At 32.5% G+C, this 22,658-nt stretch overlaps 2 protein-coding genes across 3 annotated transcripts in view; one reads left to right on the forward strand and one right to left on the reverse strand.

The window, feature by feature from the left end:
- Positions 1 to 6,152: 6,152 nt before the first annotated feature.
- Positions 6,153 to 20,385, forward strand: LOC134244194 (cytochrome P450 3A13-like). Its single transcript, XM_062726464.1, has 14 exons — positions 6,153 to 6,341; positions 9,631 to 9,727; positions 10,033 to 10,085; positions 10,547 to 10,643; positions 11,590 to 11,712; positions 12,759 to 12,850; positions 12,931 to 13,085; positions 15,310 to 15,434; positions 15,698 to 15,779; positions 15,951 to 16,132; positions 18,643 to 18,731; positions 19,152 to 19,289; positions 19,548 to 19,710; positions 19,809 to 20,385. Exons 1-14 carry the CDS (start codon positions 6,286 to 6,288, stop codon positions 19,887 to 19,889), a joined length of 1,533 nt encoding a protein of 510 aa, XP_062582448.1. The 5' UTR covers positions 6,153 to 6,285; the 3' UTR covers positions 19,890 to 20,385.
- LOC134244193 (uncharacterized) overlaps positions 20,378 to 22,658 on the reverse strand; it is a 32,540-nt gene continuing 30,259 nt past the window's right edge. For both annotated transcript variants that reach the window (XM_062726462.1, XM_062726463.1), the window contains one exon: positions 20,378 to 22,452. In XM_062726462.1, coding sequence (XP_062582446.1) covers positions 21,779 to 22,452 — 674 coding nt within the window. In that variant the 3' untranslated portion in view covers positions 20,378 to 21,778. The remainder of the gene's footprint in view (positions 22,453 to 22,658) is intronic.

The raw sequence follows: 22,658 nt of genomic DNA on the forward strand, positions 1-22,658 counted from the left end.
AAATCTTTCCGTGACGAAAATATAATTTTTTTCAAAGTGCGTTAAGTGTCTCCATGGTAAAATATATTGATGTAGACTCTTAACGCACTTTGAAAATTTGTTTCAAACTGCGTTGAGTTGGTCCCAAATTTAACGCACTTTGAAAACATTTTTCAAAGTGCGTTGATTTTGTCCCAATTTTAACGCACTTGGAATTTTTTTTCAAAGTGCGTAATTTTTTCAAAGTGCGTTGCCACATAGCACAATGGCATTATGTAATAAAGAATCAGTGAAAGTATCAGTTAATTTTATTCAGCGGTATAGGCGGGAGTTGCGGATTAGAGATGGGTACCCTTCAATATTATAGAAAGAATGATAATGTCCATGTCTTGCTTTGGGAAGCCCCAAATATGTGTCCGATTAAAAAATAAAATAGCAGGTGCACGATGGCACTATGTAACAAAGAATATGTAAAAGTCTCATTTAATTTCTTTAAGTGGTATAAGAGGAGTTGTGGATAAGAGATGGGTACCTAAAAGCATAACAGACGGACGTACGGACATCTAGACGGACGAATGGACATCCCGATCAGTACCGGTATCTAACCTCCCACTTTTCAAGCAGGGGAAGGGGGGGGGGGTTAAATTGAGCCGCCTTGAGCCCTGTGGAATATTTTTCTACTGAAAAGAAACAAAACCACATAATTATTTAAAAATAACATTTAGCATATATTTACATTTAGCATTTACAGATTCTTTTGCACTAAAAAGTCGTAAGGTTACAATGATTTAGAGATAGATTTAGAAGGAAACATTTGTTTGAGAAATGAAGTAGTACTTACGTGTCACATTTAAGTGTACCTCTATCCATTAAAGTTACTATTGTGTTAGCTACGTGCTCCTCACTGTCAAATGGACTTTGACAGTGTTGTTTAATTTTCAGGAGTTTGGATACTTAAAATGTATTTCAGGAAATTGTTTTAAAAATGTTTATCTTGTTTTATCATTCGTTTTAACACAATTTTGGCGAAGTTTTCCTATAAAACCTTAATCTTTGCTTTTATATTCTTCTCTAAATCTATTTTTTCACATATGTCTATGATATCTCTGAAATTCAATGTCAAAAAGAGATACGCTTTATATCAGTTATCGATATTAATTTTACAAGCATTTATTATAATTCATTACCCCCCCCCCCGCTTTGAAAGCGGGAGGGTATATAATAATCGGAATGTTCGTCCATCCGTCTAGCTGTACGTCTGTCCGTCCGTCTGTTACGCTTTTGGGTACCCATCTCTTATCCACAACTCCTCTTATACCACTGAATGAAATTTGATGAGATTTTCATAGAATCTTTATTACATATTAATACCATTATGCATCTCCTATTTTACTTCTTGATCCGACACATATTTTGGGTTTCCCGTAGCAAAACATGGAAACTGCCATTATATTCATATGGGAGGCCGACGTATCATTTAGTGAGCTAATTGCTCACAATATTTCTAGTTTAGTTTAAAGTATTTGACCACATTTTGGTAAATCTATAGTGTTTTCACAGGAACAAAACGCTCTTTTCTTAGTATTTTTTCGCAATACATACTGGGAAAAATCTTTAAAACAGAATGTAAACGAGAGGTAGTGTGAGCACTGAGCTCACTATTTGACACCCCCCGCCTCCCATACCATTATAATGGCATAGTCCATGTTTTGTTCCGGGAGACTCGAAATAAGTCTCGGATCTCAATAATAAAATAGGAAGTGCACAATCACATTATGTAAAAAAAAAAGTATTATTAAATACTGTGAAAGTATTATGAAATATTATTTAATGGTATAAATATATAGGTGGAATTGCAGATAAGAGATGGATACCCTTCAATATAATAGAAAGAATGGCAGAGTCCATGATTTGCTACGGGAAACCCGAAATATGTGTCCGACCAAAAAGTAAAATAATAGATGCACAATAACACCATTGTGGCTACGCACTTTGAAAAAAAAATTCAAAGTGCGTTAAAATTGGGACAAATCAACGCACTTTGAAAAAAAATTTAAAGTGTGTTAAGAGTGTACATATGCATTTTTTACCACGGGGACATTTTACGCACTTTGAAAAAAATATGTATAAATATTGATAGAATCAATTTGTAATAATTTTACCTTTTGAAAAACTTTACATGTACTCATTTAACCTCATTGAGAACAAGGAGAAGTAGCTCAACTGTTTTTTTTTCCTTATACATTGTACATGTATATAGCCGTCGGTAGCAAATTGAAAGCGGACCCCCCCCCCAAAGGTAAGCCCAATTTTCAATGCCTATAATATGTATATCTATGCAAAACATTTTTGTCCCTAAGCCCCCCCCCCCTTCCGTACCGATGCCTATGTTACACCCACATATAATGTATTTGCATACCTGGTATGACGTTGAAAACGTTCAATAAATATTAGTTTACATAAAATGCATGCAAACTGGAAAAAAAATAATTACATAAAACATTTAAGAGAGAAAAGAATTTCCAGAGCATAGAAAAATCAAAATTGCTAACTTACACATCCTGAAGTGACCTCATCACCGAAGAGTTATCAAACAGGTTCAATTGTTTATCATACCTAAGATTTGCAAGAATATTGACCAAGCCATGCATATTTTTTCAAAGTGGTTAATATGGTCGATATTAACGCACTTTGAAAAGAAATTTTATTTTTTCAAAGTGCTTTAATTTGGTCCCAAATTTAACGCACTTTGAAATTTTTTTTCAAAGTGCGTAATGATTCAAAGTGCGTTGTAACACACCATGTAACAAAGGTTCTATGAAAATCTCATTAAAATCCAGTGATATGAGAGGAGTTGCGGATAAGAGATGGGTACACCAAAGCGTAACAGACGGACGCACGGACGGATGTACCGATCACCATATACCCTCCTGCATTTCAAGCGGAAGTACAATGACTTTTTACGTGGTTCATGTATCTAAATGTTAAGGTTATAGCAAGTGTTTTCTTCCTCTCATGTAAAAGGCTGAATAAATTCTGCTCCATGGGAATAGGTCGCCTAAAAGAAATAATAAAAGGAACACAATTAGTGTCCCACGAAATTCAAACAGTTTGTAGGAAGATTTCGTCCTCTAAACTACATAAAAGTTGTCAACGAGGTACTCAAGCATCCCTTAAGTCAAAGGTCTACGAAACAAGTAAGCCAAAATAAACTAGAGGTATAGTGAGCAATGACCTCACTAAATTATAACCCCCGCCTCCCATATGGTTATAATGGCAAAGTCCATGTTTTGCTGTGGCCGGGAAAACCAAAAAGTGTCGCATCAAAAAGTAAAATAGGAGGAGCACTATGGCAATATGTAATAAAGATTCTGTGAAAGTTTCATTAAATTTCACTCAGTGGAATAAGAGGAGTTGCGGATAAGAGATGGGTACCCCAAAGCGTAACAGACTGACGGACATACCGATTACTATATACCATCCCGCTTTTCAAGCGGGGGAATAAAGACAGCTAGTGATGGGTTATACTAGTATTTGCTAACAAGTTAATTCATTATAATGATCATATAATTTACGAAATGCTGACTTTTAACAAATCTGCTGAATTTCCTTTGTCATCCCTAGTTTCACAGAATCTTTGTTACTTAGTGCCATTGTGCATCTTTATTTTACTTTTTGATCGGACACATACTTTTGGTTTCAAAGAGCAAAACATGGACAAGGCCATTCTTTCTATAATATTGAAGGGTACCAATCTCTTCCTCCTATACCACTGAACAAAATTTAATGATACTATCAAAGATTCTTTATTAAATAATGCTATTGTGAACTCCTATATTACTTTATGATCTGGCACGCATTTCGGGGTTCCCTTAGCAAAATATGGACACTGTCTTTCTTTCTATAATATTGAAGGATACCCATCTCTTATCCGAAACTCTTCCTCTTGTCTCCCAAAACAAAACATGGACTTTGATATAATTATAATGACATGAGATGCGGGGGGAGGGGGGTATCATTTAGCTATAGTGAGCTCAGTGCTCACAGTACCTCAAGTATTGATAATATTCATATTTTTAAATTGTCGAATCACTGGACATAATACAATACTGCATTGATCAAAATCTAAAATTCTGTGAAAATTCTTCTTGAGTGAAAAAATCTTGGACGTAGAACACGATAAAGAAATGAACTTCGTATGGTTCTCCAGATATAAATTTAACATAAGAAAGGGTAGATTTAAGCTGCTTAACTATGTAGCTGTCATCCCAACACCATAAACTGTAATTATAACTATTTATGCAATTGTAATTGCCCCTTAATTCTTTAGTAAGGAGATAAATTCTTATCTCTGAATGCTTGCACTTTGTAACATGCTGTAATGTAGCGAGCTAGGTCTGGAATTTAAAGCCAATAGAAAAATATCTTTAGAAGAATAAATTCAATAAAAAGAAAGATGTGAAGAGGAAAGAAAAATTAAAAATGAAATGGTACAAGTCAAGAACTGTCTAAGGTGTAAACCATTGATGCTTCAAATAAAATAATTCAAAGTTTTAGAATGTTGAATTTAGATTAAAAAAATAAAGTTAGGAACTTTCCGATTAAAAAAAAATGTAGGACATACAGTTTCATGTACATGTACATAGCTCACCTTGAAATATGGTTCAGGAAGGCAGTCTCACGTCAAACATAATTTTTGCTAACATGGAATTCTGGGAATGGATCTGCCTCCAGATCTACAAATGGTTATGTTATTCAGATCCAGCATGCAAAGCATGTCTGGTAGTAGACATCCCTAGATGCATCACCATACAACGCAAAGCAGGTCACCAAATGACATTATAGTTACATGTTCTTCAAAATGGATCTGCTCTAAAAAAATAACCTGTTCATTATTAATGTAGGTTAGATACAGCATGAAACATCTGGAGATAACGAACAGTATTCAAGATCAAAAGTCCATAAACAATACAAAATAGGAGCAGAGCAAACACGGACCTCCACAACATAACAGGTGGGATCAGGTGCCTTGGAGGAGTGAACATCCCCTTCCGACCGGTCACATCCGCTGTGTGCTCCTTGTCATGATCGGGAAATAACGGGAAAATCCGTCGTCAATTCAGTGAATAAATAATGGACTAACAATAAGTATGAAAAACGTCAGTCAGCATTTAATTCAATGATTAATTGTATTTGCTGACAAGGTCATTGTATCGACCATAGAATTTCTCACTTTCAATTAAAAATCAATTTAAGACCGTATTCATTCATTTATATCTAATACTTTCCACACTTGTTAAGTTATAGAGTATAATGTCAAATTATATGTTATCGGTTGTAATTCAAAGAAATTAAAGTAAAAACCTAAAAAAAAAATCAGAAGATAAATACAGTTTAATGCGACTAAATATTAAAATATTTGTCATCTAAAACTATAATTGAATAAAATAATGAAGGATACTACATGTAAGGATGCGTGTATGTCGGTATATTTTAATGAGATCATCAATGAAGATTCACTGCGACAGGAAATTGCGGGAAGTAAAAAGAATCTGGATGGGGTTTCATACAATTATTTTTAATTACATGTTTTTTCCTAAAAGACACAGTTTTGAGGATTTTTCCCATCTCCATACTTTAAAAATTGAGAAAGTTTTATAATACATTTCTTTTGACTACAGACTGGCGTAAATAGATCTCAAGGTTACAACTGTACTTTAACTACATTGTGAGTGAAAACTTAAATTCTATGCCATCGATGGCAGATTCATGCATGTAGCGGTAATGAACTGTAATCGCTAATAGTTTTGTTGATAACATGTAGGAGTTGTGAGCACCCTAAATTTAAATAAAAAAATTGGTAATGTTTGATTTTTATTTTCAATATAGCGGTAATGTTGATCTTCCTTTTGTCAATTGTTAGGAACAAAAATATGATCATCTTTTGATAGGTTTTAAAATATTAACGACCTTTAGATTTCGTTAAATAATAAAATGATTTACTTTTTTTGTGTAGATGAATTTTGAAAAGACACATTTCACAAGGAGACAGATCGCACACTAAGGTGAATAAAAATCACACTGGCAGTTCTTTACCGATTTAAAAAGCTTATCTGTTCAAACAAAAGCTATAATCGCCTGCAATAAATTATGTAACAATTCCGTGTCGGTATCACTGCTATGTAGGTGCTTTAGGTTTAAATGTAAATGCGGAAGGCGGAACTGGTACGGAGGTCCTGACTTAACAGTCAGACGGCCCGGTTTACAAAGACCGACAGAATTATACTGCGACATTAGGCGAACAGAATGGTTTGGCTGTATTTGCTGGGAATAACATGCGGCCTAATCGTAGCATTTGTAATGTAAGTAGATATTTGACACATTTTGTATGATTTCAGGCATGAAAATTTATGCAATAGCTTATTTAGTATCGAGTTAACGATTCCAGTAAATGAACGTTTTCATTATCTAAAAAGTAAATGTGTTTATAAATGTCAATGATTTTGACTTGGTATATTGTTATGTTATTAGCATGCATACAAATTGTTTAATGCTAATTATAGGTAACATGGTTGATTTTTTCATATCCACTACTATCAGCTGATCAGATCTGATCTTTTAAAGATCATTTATCCCATTCTGTACGATGTATGGGTTAAGTTGACCCGATTCAACCAGGAAGATCTTTCTGATGTCTTTTTGCATTGCTAAAGTCTGTATATCGATGCATTGCTTGATGCCCATTTGCTTTTAGCCTAAACTGACCAAGGACAAAACTAACACAATCTAAGACAAGTATGAGTTGCAGAGTAACAAGGGAGAATAGCTTAATCGTGGGTTTTAAAAAGTACTTTAAATCAACTTAACAAAAATTGTAAGAAACTGTTTGTATAAGATCAAAACATTATTATACCCGACTAACGTCCAAAAATATTTTAATAGGACTTTTGTCCGAAAGAAACTTGATGCATTGTACACAAAGTGTTCTCTAAGACGTATTTAATCTAAAATTGAAAGAATAATATTTTTCGTGTGTAAATGTAAAACAAATTCAAAACTTTCGATCTTTCTTTTATTTTAAACATGGAACAGCTGTGTATCATGTTTGCTAGTTTTTAAATCCAAATAAGATGACAAAACATTTTTATACGATGTAATTTTTGAATATATAAAAAAAAAACAAAATTATTTCAAAATCTTTTCATTCCTACGAACACAGGTATTAAAGATAGACAATCGGGGTTTTATCAAGAAAACGATACGGTCATGTAATTGTACACCGTCCCTTTCTCCTTTTGAATGCATCATTGTACAGGTTTTAAAAGACTACACATTTAGGATCTTAAGGAGCCTGCCCCCCTCCCGTGAGAGAAGAAAAATGTCCCAAATCCATTAATACTATCTGTCACCTCAAAGTAGTAGTATTTACATAATATATTCTACATTTTGAACCGCAATTAGGAAACAGGTGAATCACTTGCTAGACTTCATGTTTGCCGGGGGTTGCGCTATATTTTCGATTATCCATTAAATAGTTAACCACGAATTAATAATTAATGAAACATCGGAGATACTTTATTTTCATTTAAAGGAAATCGAACAATTTGATGCATTATTAACTTTGGATTATTAAAATAAATTATAATATATATGGGATTCTGATCAATTAATCATCTACTTTTTATTTTACTCCAACGCTTTCCTGGTCGTGTTGTTTTGAATTTAAAGGTGTTTTTTCTGAATCACATTACGATGACGACATATTATGATAATTATAATTTCCAAAATAATTTAGAAATCTTGGATATACTAGTATACTGTAACTAAAAAATGAAGATTGTACCAAGATGTTTGTTCATGTAGTTATAATTCGGACATACGTATATGCCGTTTTTGAGGTTAAAATAAAAATAGAACAAACCATCATCAATTTTGTTACTCTTTATGCATCGAATGCTTGACAAAATAAAGCTAGTCTGATATTACGCTTGATGTCGAAGGCAGTCGTTTTAAGTAAATAAACTGATCTGAGATGAAAACAGAAAAAGCAATGCATACAAAGGTGAATAAGAAAGAATCCTTTATACATTCGTTTTAGAAAAAAGAAAAAAGAGGTGCAGATAACGAACAATGACCGATCTCACAAATCTTTCAACAATACAGATTGTGAACAGGGCGATAAACAAGAAGCCTAAGAAAGCCAGATTATAAAAATTTTTTTAGAAGTAATCATGCAAAAATTAAGTTTTGAGAAGAGCCAACTCGGACCTCTAAACGAGGAGTGAACATCCCCTGTCGACGTCACATTCGGTGTTGCTCCTTATCAGAACGAAAAAATTTCGTAGTCAATTCAGTGTGAAAATAAAGGCTAAATTTTGTATAAAAGACGTCAGTCAATATTCTAAACAACGGAAGGTTTTATTAACACACAAGGTCAATGTATCGGCTATTCGGCTATAAAATAAGCGAAAGGTTGACTTTCAACAAAATTGTTGATAAAGTTGGATCATTAACTTATTTGTCAATAAACCGTCAAGTTAAACATGTACATGTAGTAGCTGTTTGAACATGGAAATGTTTTGCGTATCAATTTAACTGAGATACATAAAATCCTTATGTAGGTGAAATGACTATCCAGTGTATAAAAAAAGTGTCTTTAATGTTTAATGTTTAATGAGTTTAATTAATTAAGTTTAATGAATGACGTTGAACATCTATGACGAATCTTATCTGGCTCTTAAATCTTGATACTTTCCATTTCATTTGGAATATACCTTCATTACCTGTATCTCTCAGTTGATACGATACGCAAGAGCATGTTTTTCGTATGAGCAATTTTTAAAACGAGGTAAGTTATTGACATACAAGTTGCTGAAACAAGAATATCAGCAATCTCGTTTAAAGTAATCATTTCGTAGGTTCAATGGTCGATACAATGACCTTGTCAGCAAATAAAATTTATCATAACTTAAGTCAAATGCTGAAGGACTTTTTACATACTAATTGTTAGGCTATTATTTACACTGATTTTTCATGCCAAGGAGCGCACTGTGTGATGGGTCGGCAGGGGATGCACACTCCTCCATGGCACCTGATCCCACCTCTGATGTTTTGGAGGTCGATCCATGTTTGTTCCGTTCTTATTTTATATTATTATACCTCTACTGTAATAACTCTATATAAAATTAATACCATAAAACTGTCTATTTCCCCGAGAAGAGACTATTTCCCTCATCTGAGGACTACTGCATGAAAAATCAGAGCTACTCCCTGGGACTACTCCCTCATGAATATTTATGAGCTCGAACATTGCTTAATTGTTATCTCAACATATTTCATGCGAATCTCATTCCGACAATTTCTGCTTGGTCAAATGCGTACGTTAGCTAGACGATAAAAATTCTTCTCAATTATACTTATTAAGTAGAAGTTTTGTTAGAGACGTGATATTGGGAAAAAAAGAGAAGAAACCAAGTAAAATGCAAAAGAGTACAACGCTGATGCAAAAGTGAAAGAAAGAACACAAGGAGTATGACAACAGCGGCTCTTTTATTAATCAAAAGAATTGTTAGGTTTACAATATGTATACACATGTTTCTGAAAAATAAAGTTGTGGATAATAAATTGAGAATTTACCTGTTTGTATTCCAGATTCAGCAAAAGAAGACACAAATATTTTAAGCAACTAAACATTCCTGGTCCAGAACCTTCTCCGTTTTTAGGAATCATTCCTTTAATTAAGAAAAAGGTATGAATAATATATTTATGTTATAAAAGATCATTTTGCAGTTACAAAATAATGTAATTATTTTCGAAAATGTTGCATTAACTGCAATTGGTTTTATTCAATTGGCATTTTGCTTTAATCACTATATTCGTTATTACTGATTGACATTTTATTACAATGTTGCATGTTTGTATTATATGTTCAAACTTCAAAGAAGTATGTGCTTCTTAAATTTTATTAAAGTAAAATTGCAATAACATTTGTATTATTTAATTTTTCATCTTCATACATGGACCTGGATGCATGTTATTTTTATCATTCTAAAGGGGATTGCTAAAACAGATTTGGAATTGTTGTCAAAATACGGAAAAATAGTCGGGTATGTAAGAAGATCAATTATTTGTAAAACAATTTCTATACATTTCCTATAACTTCTCCGACCATGCATCTATATTCTTTCTTCAGCATTTTGAATCCTTTCTTATCTCTTTGCATAAAAAGTAAAATTTTGTGCTCTCTGGTATTTTATGTTGATAGTCAATTTTTTCTAATTTTGGAAGGGTAATTTTTATTGCCTATATTAGATATATATGAGACGTTCTTGAATTTATACTAAGCCAGACAAGCACAATTAATGATTTACCAAACTAATATACTACAGAGTGAGACTCTCATAAATTCATTATTTAAAGTCCTGGCATTATTCGTACATTGCCATCATTGCTCATACTCACAGTCTTTCTATATTCTTTTTTATAATGCAGTGCTCTGATAATTTAAACTTTTGCATAGAAAAAGTGCAAAAAACTATTTTAAACTAATTTTTCTATCTCCTTTTAGAATTTTTGTTGGACACAGACCTTGTTTATTAACAAGTGATGCTGACTTTATTCACGAAGTTTGTGTAAAGAAGTTCAATTGCTTTAAAAACAGAGCGGTAAGAATCTAGAATACTAAGTATTAAAAAGTTATAATTTTGTATATATTTTTTCAAATGTTCATGTTGATGTAGATTAGTCAATAATAGCTGCAGATCTGTAGCTCTCCGAAAAAAATATATTGATGGACCGGTCCATCAATATATTTTTTCGGAGGGCTACAGATCTGCAGCTAAGTTAATAAATACATGCATTAGAAAACCAAAGAAACTGATGTTTCGAGCAGTTCAAAAAAGGGAGAAAAAGACTACAGAGATTTCTGGGATTTGTATCCTAGTTATTTTTGTTAATGGACTGATCCTATACAGACATTTGTCTATGACTTTTTGTGTAGCAATAGATTAACTAATTTTGAAGTTTTCTTAAAGAACACATTCTACATAACACAACTACAACGAGACGTACATACTATTGCCAAGTTAAATGAAGATACAAGAATATAGATATAGTTCAAATAAAATGAACATTTCTTCTTTTTTGGACGATGCAATCACCTTGCTAGCAAATACAATAGACCAATGTAGCAATTGCGATATATTTTATTTGCTAACATGGTCATTTGATCGACCATAGGATTTGCAAAAATGCTGACATTACACGAAACAGTCGGATATTGACTGACGTTTTTCATACAAACTGTTAAGTCTTTATTTCCACACTGAATTTTTTACAAATTTTCCGTTTATATATCCGATCATAAGGAGCAAACAACAGGTGTGACCAGTGTTGACAGGGGATACCTCATTTGGCTAAACTCTGATGTTGATTGTTACTAAATGTCTATATTCTTATTTACGGATATGTGCATTTTGTATATGTTTTAGACTAAGATTAATTTAGATACTCTGATGCCAACTGTTACTAAATGTTGCCTATTTCATATGTTGTATAGTTAATACTTTTTCCTAAATGATGACTATTTTGTATGTTTTGTGTAATGTTTAGAGCATTATGAACTTGGGCTGTACTCTGCAGTCAGCTGTTGCCCTGACGAAGGATGAGAAGTGGGAGTTCCTTCGTAGGAGATTGGCACCATTATTTTGTCCGGCTAAACTAGAAAAATCAGGTGTAAGTAATAAAAGAGTACACAATAATTGAAATTAAATACCGGTACTAGTAAGCCTTTTTCAATGTTTTTTTTCTTATTGGATTCAGTGTTAAATGTACAGAATATTAGGTCCATACTGGAAAATGGTAACACAGGTTCAAAGATATTAGGATATATTATTTTTCTTTTGTAATATTTCTCGTTTATATATCATAGAAATATCTATTAAAACACACGAAAATGAGAATAAATCATTGAAAGAGTAGGACTGTACATTAACCAATAAAAGTAAAACAAGTAAAAGTTGGAATGAAATGAACAAGTACTCGACATATATTTTAATATGATAATAAATGACAGATAATGCAATGTATAGCGTATATTAAGGATATTCCATAATTTGTGTAGGTTGTCTTGTCATCATTCCACAAAACCTCTGGATAATTGAGAATATCATACAGACAGTATTACTCGTTAACTTTATACAGCAAAACTGCTAATTGAGGCCACGGCAATTTCGTTGTTCATAGACTTTCCTAATCTACCGCTCAAATACGGACTTAGATGTCAACCACGACATAAAAAGTAAATCAGAGTTTTTAAAAGGAATTTGATTACTAGTCGATAACGTTGACTTTTTTCTTTTAAAATAAGAATTTCTTTGTTGACATGATTTTAAGAGAGAAAACAACAAAACAAGAGGAGGGTTTTATAGGATTTAACCTAGATTCATTGGCGCTGAATTGTTAATGTCTTGCTTAATGGAAAAGAATGACTAAAAATGTTTGCATACACGCTAATACAATATAATTATCATAATTTTAGCCAATGAACATATTAAGATTTTGGATCACCGATTTTTTCTTTAATTTAGTTCTTGATAATAATTATCAAGGACTAAAAAGTTTATGAATTCTTATATCGCTAAAACAGTAACCTTACTTTTTTGTTTACAAATAGAAAAAAATATGCCTTAATGAATAACATTTTTAGGAACATATTTATATAAAAATGATGTTTTCCTCCAAGCACGAAATTTTAAGATCGACTAGACTTTCTTTTACAGGTACTTAACATCGTAAATGAGTGTGCGGATGAATTGGTTGATCATATAAAAGAATCGTCTCTGACAAACAAAAATGGCTTCGATTTTTACGAGTAAGTCTTCTAAATCATTTAATGAAATCCTTCTTCGTAATATCAATTGAATGGTATAACAACTGCCACCTCATTTGCAGAGCTTGTGCCTATTATTCAATGGACGTTCTGTGTACCTCTCTATTTGGACATCGTGTGACCAGTCATAAAAATCCTAATGAAGATTTCGTCAGAAAAGTTCTAGAAGCATTTAACGCTGGCAATAAAGATATTGTAAAGCCGATAACACTTTGTGGTAAGTTAAAAAAAAATTGATAAAGATATTATGCAAGAATACATTGTAGGCCTATTGACCATCCATATATTATTACATACAATTCCATCACTAACACTCTTTTCAGTACTTACCCAAGGTCTCTTTATTTACGAATATTGCTTTGAAAATTTGTCCCAATAATATTTCTGTTCATGAATAATTATTTTTCTGTCGCTGATGTTAACTAAATACTCAGATTGCTCAAAGCTGATAGCTTTTTGTTAGAAAGGATGTATTCGCTTTAACAAAAGAATTGACCTATAGGAGAGAACAATTTCCCGGAAAAAGTGACATTTAAAAATCAATCTTTATTTGTTGTTTTCTACCGTATATATGTCTACATTTTTTAAATTTGTATTTTATACCTAAAATTTATTATTTCCAACTTTACAATAAACCTCCAAAGTTGATCGAAACACCATTTTGTCCATTAAAGCGTTGATTTTTGCATGAATTTTGGCCTTGAAGTCCATCAGGGCAGGCCTGCCCCTAAATAAAATTGTGATATTTTGATAGGTTAGGATGTAAGGAATAATTTAAGATAAGATTTTTTTAGGGGCACCCCTGCCCTGGGGTCGAAATTCACAAAAAACCTACAAAAAAATAAGGAAACCAGATTTTCATAATCTGCTTTAAATTTATGCCACCCATTCTTATAGTCAGACTAGCTCAGTTGATATATCCGCTGACTTTTATACCTTGGATACTCTCTTTTTAAAGTCGGGGGTTCGAATCCACCTGGTACAATACTTATAAAGTTTTAAATTTCGCCTTTTCAAAGACCATTTAAATTTTTTTTTATAGACTTGTGTATTTTCCCGTCAATTTTCTATCCCTTATGCATGCCCATTCTTGATATAAGAAACACTAAAGAGATATCAAATCGTAACAATCCAATGTACAGTTGTCAGTCAGGTGAAACGAACCTCAGTTTAAGCACACTTTCTCCGAGGACAAGAATAACTCACTGTGTGTTACTTAATACGGGTATTCTTGGCAGCATTGAGCTGCGATGAATTTCAATTGTATATATTCCTTAGAATTTAATCAAATTTATTTTGACTACATATTTCAGTAAATGCACTCCCTTGGATTTCATTTAGGCCTTTATAATTTGCACACATTAATGACAAGTTTTTATTATATCCATGGATAAATAGCCTAGACATAAAGAATAGAATTTCAGAGACAGTAGACATTACCTTTGTGCACAAAGAGAAGTAAAGACAAATATCAATTATTACATTTGGAGATAACAAACTCAGAAAATCAATAAAAAGGGTTCCTCCTATCTTTACTCACTGAAATAAAGATTTAGGAAAAACAAATTGTTATATGTATTCAGCCTAATGTCATTAATCAGAACGGAAATCGACAGCTTTTTGTAGAGAATAAAACCTCTTTAGCCGACCTGCTTTAAATTTATTACGAGGCAGAATTTATTAAAAGAATTATATGGGAAGAAAAGACTCTCGCTAAGACTTTCAATTCGACACCAGGCACGTAGCAACAGGGGGAGACAGAATTGAAATGTTCTATACCAATTGATAGGTTTAGTGAAATACTTATTTTGACTACGATTACCCCGTTTATTTAATCAATACATGGGTTTGACAAGTCAACAGGGAATGGTTACTCCTTTTAGGCACCAGATCCGACTTCTGTTGTTTCCAGGCGTCCCTGATTTTGCCCCTTTCGCAATTCTTATTGATTACCGGATTTAAAAAAAATTCAACCACCTAACCTACATACTAGTATATTTATATTTCACTTGATATTCTACGTTTCTGTTGTAATTCTTTTATGCCTAATTGTTTCTATTGTATATAGATTCATATATTGAACATATTGTACATGAGAGGATTTAAATATACATCTACCAGCTGCTGTCAAATGCATTTCATTTTTGGAGTAAACATTGCTTTGAATGAAGTTGCATAAAATGTTCTTCTAAGGAGAGAAAAAAAGATAAAAATCATTTTTTTTTCTTTTCTAACCTTTATCTCTAGCCACATTGGAATGCTGAAATATGATTGTGCATAACTGTTATTTTTTTATTCAAAAAAAAAAAAAAAGATGTGGGCAAAAATATATTCACTCGATTTTAAATGTACTTACTGAATATAGGAAGACTGAAAAAGTTTTCTCTACTTGAATATTTCAATACAGAGGTTCTTAAACTTGTATCTTTTTTATGTAACAGCAATACTTCCCTGTTTGAGGCTCTGGTTCCAATGTAAAAATTACAACCCTATCTCCAAGGTCACCAGGACGTTTTTTAATGATCAGATGACGGCAGAAATAGAGAAGAGGGATAAACCAGATAATGTGAGAACATAATGATACAGATTATGTAATTTCTCAGTATTTCAGTAGTCCTTTTTGCTCGAACAAACTGAACTCATTCAGATACGAAACCAGTATACGATTTCAATTATTTTGGCTATTTATCAAGGTAATATGCAACAGTTCATTAAAAAGTTTTAAATGTCTCATATTCAAAGAATTCAAAGGTGATGCAGTTGATATGCTAACTTCATTTGTACAAAGATGATAAATAAATTAGAGGTATCAATTTTAAATCTTTGTAGAGATGTAATGACCTTCTTCAAAGTATGCTAGAAGCCGACAGCAACTCAAACACCACCAAAGAAAGGAAGGGGATAAACCTAGGTTTGACATTAAACAACATCAATTACAACCTATATCTATTTATTGATAATAAGCATGCAACTGATTGTTATTGCTTTGATGTATAAATACTGTCATCCGCAATTGCGCCAAAGAAAAATATTCCCAATCAAATGCAAGTTCAACCTACTTTACTTGACTTTGATGTTTCAGATCTAAGCATTTCCGACCTAACGGCTAATAGCTTATTCTTCGTCTTGTCCGGATACGAAACGGTGGCTAATGCACTAGGGCTGACAGTTTTATGTCTAGCAGTACATCCTGAATGCCAGAAGAAATTGATAAATGAAATCAGAGCATGTTTAAAAACACCAGACTCTGATTGTCACAAAGAGGTGAGACGTCTCAAAGTTGTAAAGAAAACGCTGATCTGGTCAGATATCGCTGTTTATCATTAATGATATCACTTTTTTTCTTTTCTTTCCTTATGGTTAATAATAATATTTTACAGAAATAAAATAAAACTAATGGTTTTGCTCATATTGTATTCAATTTGCATATTACAAACCTGATTCCTCCAGTGGTTCTATTGTCAGCCAATACCATGTTTATGTTACATTCCATTATAACCTGCCAAAGAGGGCTACTGACATATAAGTTGATGTAACAAGGCATTCATCAGTTTAAATTCAACCATTTGCAACATTCAATGAATTTATGCGCAAATATTGGCTCGTTATTTGAATGATATCTAAAGCCAGGCTTTTAAATGTTTACATGATTATAATATAGAGGCCTGGCATGCAATGGATATGACCAGTCAAAACTCTTCTTTACAAGAATCACTTGGCCAGAAATGATAAACCGTATGTGAAGGGCTCCATGGGTAGTGTTCAGTCTAACCTTCTCAGCACATTGACCCGTTGTGAGGATGAGGCTACAAAAATTGATAAAAGTTTTGCATAGATCTACTTCATGTTTTAAAAGACATTTAAAACATAAACCCTTAATTTGCAAACATCCCATATTGTTTGAATGTATTTTTCTTAAATCATGCTAGCAATGTAAGAGTTGGATAATATTAAAATCAAATTATACATATCGATTTATAAACTTAGAAAAAAAGAAAATTCTTCATATTACTAAACAGCAATGTAAGTTCGTTTGTTTCTGGTGCAGGTTGTGTGGATTCGTCTTAATGTTAGGGTAATGTTATTATATGTATGGGGTCACAATTTTTGAATGAATTTTAACATCTTTTAAAAATCTTCAAAAAAAGTATGACTTAAGTAATTCAGGCCTCAAGACCATAAACTGAGAACAGACTTAAGTCAAAATTTCAAAACAATATAACTTTCGCAATAATTTCGATAATGAGATACAATTTTCACCATATGTTTGAATTCAGATTATATACCCAGCTGCAATTTTTTTAAAGCAAATATGTTAAATGGTACTCAAGATATCAAAATCTTGATTTTGACTTAGCCTAAGTCTGTTCGAAGTTTATGGTTTTGGTCCAGGAGAACACTGTAGGCAAGTGGGTCACTTGATATCATAATGTACAATTTACTTCAAGAGTAAAATACAAGAATATTTTTATTTTATGAAATAAAACCAGATCTCTTCAAACAATTTATCGATGGTTGAATCATACTGTATCTTTTACAAAACCTGACATCCTCTATTCCCTTTATTACAAGCGCAATAAAATCCATTCATGTGTCATTTCAGTAAATTTTTACAGTATGCGGACTACTTTCAATATTCTGTATCATGTTTCAAATGATTTCTATGATAAACTTGAATATCACCAAGTTTCATAAACAGAGGGCGCCAACTAGCCGACTGCAGTTTTATTGATTTTCGTTCATCAGTTTCTTCCATCATAGGCCTGCCAGTGCTAGAAAGTTTCAAATATGCCGTTTCATTTGCATATGTTAAATATATAGGGTGAATACCCCGAGAATGGCCTTGAAGTTACGTCATATTTTACATCATCAAAGGGGAACAACCAGAAATTTAAGATTTTGCGATTTTTAGAGTTATCGTTCTTAAAATTCGACTTCAACGGAACGAGGCAGACTTTGGTGAATAAAGTCAAAGATTGATAATTTTACATAAATTTTAAAGAAATTTCACTTCAATGTTCGTATAATTCTTTTAAAAGCTGGTTTTCACTAGTATGTTCATTTCTCCGTACATCGGACACAAATTAACCATGCATCGGACACTTTCCGATGCAAAGGTAAGCACTACCATTTTCATACAGAACCCAGCTGATAGCTGTTTTTTGCGAAAAAGGAAAATAAAAACTCTATATTTTCAGTCAAAATACAGGTTATCGATGTATGACGTCTGGAATTTGACTCAATTTATCTCTACAAACCAGAGTATGATAAACCATGAAAAAAGGCGCGAATTACCGCATTATAAGCATTTTAAAGCATTTTTAAGGCAGAGTGAGGTCTCTTGAATCGTTCTACATTTGTGCAACGATATCGTCAATAAGATTTAAATTGAGGGTTAATTCTTAGATAAAAGATAAAAATATATCCATATCAAGGATTTTAAAGCACTTTAATAAAGGTATGATATTTATCCAGTCAAAATACCGTCTGTCCGATTGCATGGTAAACAATGTCCGATCCATGGTGAATTTTGAGTTATTCCTAAAAACTCGATTTTTGAGGATATTTTCTAAATAAAGGGCATATAATTGTGTCCCAAATTGATATTTCAATCACAAACTAAATGTTAAACTCCATTTTGATAATTTTCCGTCGGTAGCGATATCGCTAGAACTGTTGAAGTACAAGGGTATCCGATGCATGGTGAATTCACCCTATGTTTTTTTTCATAAATTGTCACTGTTACCTTTACAGCTCAATAAATTTCTCTTCAGAATCCTTCAAACTGGGAAGATATACAGAAGCTAAAGTATTTACATCAGTGTGTAAACGAGAGCCTACGGTTGTTTCCTCCATTTCTTAGGTATGAATTGAGGTGTTTCGTTTGTAACACTTTGAAAATAAAGATTTTCTTTTTCATATTATTTGCTTAGTTCATTTTAATCTAAATCATTCTAAAAGCATAAACCTAATAGATTGCGGAGATATTATCATAAGACAACTTGAATATAATTTTATGACACACGTGTTACCTTGAAATTTGATTTCAAAATATTTTTTGATTTTGGATCAAAGACTTTTAACGTTAGGTTTGTGGTTCACAATCGAAACATCGTTTGTTTTTGTGTTGTCCTTAAACTTTTAAGCGAATAAAAAAGGGGAATATTCATTTTGGAAAGGTGAATCATATCATTAGAAAAAACTGAGTTTGCTTTTTCTTCAAATACTGATGATGGCATAGACAAATATTATTTTTTTCTACTTTTCTTTCTTATCTCAACAGATTTAATAGAACCACAAATACAGAAAACGTTATCAATGGAATAAGTATACCAGAGGGCATGGATGTCACAGTGTCAGTGTATGCACTGCATCACGATTCCGATGTCTGGTCGGAACCAGAGAAGTTTGATCCCGAGAGGTACTAATAAAACATGGCTGCCACAGTAGATGGAGCTTTAATTTTAAGTTAACTATATAACAGAAAAAAATGATACATCCTAACCAGTGTAAAAGTAACATATTGCTACTAGTATTGTATTTTAAAAGACTGAGTATATTAAAAAATACAGTGATGGTTTATAGAGCAATCAAAAGGTTGTTCCTTTCTAAAAATGATGTAATTTTGATACCTTCAATATAAAAGTGGCATAAATAACAATTTGTAATCCTAACTTAGATTTTCAGAGGAAAGGCTCACGTCATCACACCTCAACCACTTTCTTCCGTTTGGACTTGGGCCAAGAGACTGTTTTGGGAAGGATTTTGCTATTCTGGAAGTCAAATTAGCTTTAGTTTCTTTATTGCAGAAGTATGAAGTTTCCACTCTCCCTAATACCGAGGCAAGTATTGAATGTGATGCCATAAAAGAAACTTTCGACAAAGCTAAATTTCGTGACAATTCTAAATCAATGATTGCTTCATTTATATTCCATTTTAGTTTCCACCAGTTTTAGAAAAAGGCAACTTTTCCAAGGCAGAAAATGGAATTTGGCTGAAATTTTCAGAACGCACGCAATAGAGAGTTGACTATAATTAATAGGAATATAAAAACACAGACTAATCACAAAACTGTAAATTTGAATCAGTGAGGCAGAAAAGTTTAAAATTGAAAAGATTTAGGTTGAGATTAGTTTTCAATGCCAAAGAGCCGACGGAGAACTTGAATGAAATACCAACGGAGCATTTTGGAGGAAATAAAGAAGTAGGGAATAGAAAACTCGAGACTGAAATGTAGCGTGATGCAAATCCGATGTTTCTCATTTAATGGCTAGTGAATGAACGTGCAATAACCTTTCATTAACTTTTTTTTACACACAATACTTTCACCAGAATTCACGAAGGAGAGTTCAGATACTAGTTAATGAGACCAGAAATCTAGGATTTTTTTTTCAGACTGAATCACAGATCAATGGAGCCAGTGGAACGTTTGTAGGAACTCCCACCTGGAGGATAAATAATTAATTATTTCCTCTAGGTATCTATTTTAAAAGATAGTATAATAGCATCCTAAAGAAAACCAATTTTATTCAGCAATAACACGAACAAAATGAAATGCAATATAACTTAAATAAAATATTAACAATACATGACATGAATTCGAATATCAAGATATTTACACTATAATTGTAATAAGTTATATATGTATAATAAACAACGACATAAATGCTAGAGTAAGATACTTGCAGTTATGGGTTCAATGGATAAAGCCAAAAATCTATATTAATTAGAAACCTTTAAAAGGTATATTACAAAGTCTATCATACAAGTTTGCTTATAAGCTATAACTTGAACTTAAATGTTAAACTACTGCATGGGCTAATTCTTTAGATTTTACAAGCAGTTAGGGTATTATATTGAGTATAATTGCCTGGATCTATGCAAACTACCACAATGATAAAATTAACTTGAAATATTGCTTTATATGGAAACGGTAGGGTGGTTTTTCACGTCATAATATGTGTTGTGTTCTTTTTTTGTTGTTTTATGCGCTCAAAATTAAAGTCATGCAGTCACAAATATTTGAGCCTTTAAACTGAGAGAAATGTAAATTAATTGTAGTCACAGAGTAGCTTGTACCTACAGGAAAGCTCTATGAGCATGTCTGAATAAATGTTGTTAAGAAGAAAAATGTTCGACTCATTAATGAATGCATTGTAACGAAAATGGCAAAGCGTTTTATGTATATCTAAAGAATATGTACATGGAGATTGAACACTGAAAGCAAGTTGTGAATTACTTAAATTACCCTTTTTGAACCAAGAAAACTAAAAGGTGCTAGAAAGTGCAACATTTCGCACAATCTAAGTTTTCATCAACGTAGAAACTATTTCTTTTGAAACATGGAATAGAACAGATATCCTTTCGCCGGGTTTGTTTACACACTATAAGTCAAATATCTTGGGTCTACTAAACTTTCTTAGAAGTTTTAACACAATGTATGGTATTGTGTACCTTTACTTAAGTTTCATTTATTTGTATGTCAAGATAAATGAATACTTAAAATATGAAATATACTTTGAGTATTTTACCGTTCAGTATTGCCATGTAAAGGGTATTGTACCAAAACCTGTAGAAATACAAATGTATATAAACATAAACATATCGATGATTCTGTACACACAAAATGAATGGAAAACGATTTCTATTGCTTTTATACTTGAAATGAAAAAGATCATTTGTACTTCATAATCCACCATAAATCATTGCAGTTGTAGAATTCTAAACAAACTTGTAATTTTTGTCATCTTAATTTTGATTTCGAGTAATCCAAATTGTACAAACAAGTAATTAGATCAAACCATTTTGTGTACAGATTTTATAAATTGCTGAGTATTATTTCCAAGATGTTAGGGATGGGAGAACTGTAAAAAGTAATGTTTATGTTTAACACTGTGTCTGCTATACCTTTCAAACAATCACGTATTTTGAAACGTCATTCTGTAAGTCTGCACACATTCCGTTCAGTGCCGGAAATAACCGAACCGTTGGTTCGGATTTATGAAGATCTGATAGAAGAACCTCGACTTGTTCAACAGGAGCTGAAATTATCTGTCCATTTTGGACGTTTCTTACATAGATCGCAAAAGACTTGGTTTCACCACCTTTTACACAACATCCGGCCAACCAAATGACATCCGGGACATTTACATCATTTCCAATCGTTTTATTCTCAGATGGCACTCCTCCAGCTAAAATATGTAAGTCAGCGGAATTGTTCTTCTTTCTTCTGTGATGGTTTTCAACATTTTGATCCAGGTTAATAACTCCACAAACATTTATGGCGTATTTTCTAACACTTTCCAATGCCTGTTTCCAGGCGCTGTAAATAGAGGCATGGATAGGAACTGTATTGGTCATGGAAAGAGTAGCGATCCGTTTTGCAACATCACTTCCAGCTAACTCAGGGGCCAAAAGATATTGTAGCTGGTATGGTTGGTTCTCATAGTCAGACTCTATAGCCTGGTATACTCCAAGCTGACATCTTTGTTCGAAGGTCATATCTTCAGTTGATACATACTGAAGTCCATTTGGCTCTCGCTTCTTTTTCAGGCCGACATCCATTGGTTCAATTTTTTTCAGACCTACAAGATTGTTTGAAAATTATGGTAGGAGCTTTTTTAATAAGAGTACTTGAAAAGCAAATATTACCCACATTATATAATTATGCAATGATATAACTTTGCTATCGTAAAGGATACAAAAAATGGTGTTAATAATCAAGGAAATAGTTTATTGAAATAAATAATGGTAAATAATTAGTTAAATGTCACGTTAGTAGAGGTGATGC

Source organism: Saccostrea cucullata, unplaced genomic scaffold (assembly GCF_032062105.1).
Source record: "Saccostrea cucullata isolate Sc308-1 unplaced genomic scaffold, CSIRO_AGI_Scuc_v1 ctg512, whole genome shotgun sequence".
In the NCBI taxonomy this organism is placed as follows: domain Eukaryota; kingdom Metazoa; phylum Mollusca; class Bivalvia; order Ostreida; family Ostreidae; genus Saccostrea; species Saccostrea cuccullata.

Coding starts and splice junctions, on each gene's coding strand:
- LOC134244194 (XM_062726464.1), top strand. CDS start 6,286: ATGGTTTGGCTGTATTTGCTGGGAATAACATGCGGCCTAATCGTAGCA. Junction 10,644..11,589: donor ATTGCTTTAAAAACAGAGCG/GTAAGAATCTAG, acceptor TGTAATGTTTAG/AGCATTATGAACTTGGGCTG. Junction 15,780..15,950: donor AAGGAAGGGGATAAACCTAG/GTTTGACATTAA, acceptor TTGATGTTTCAG/ATCTAAGCATTTCCGACCTA.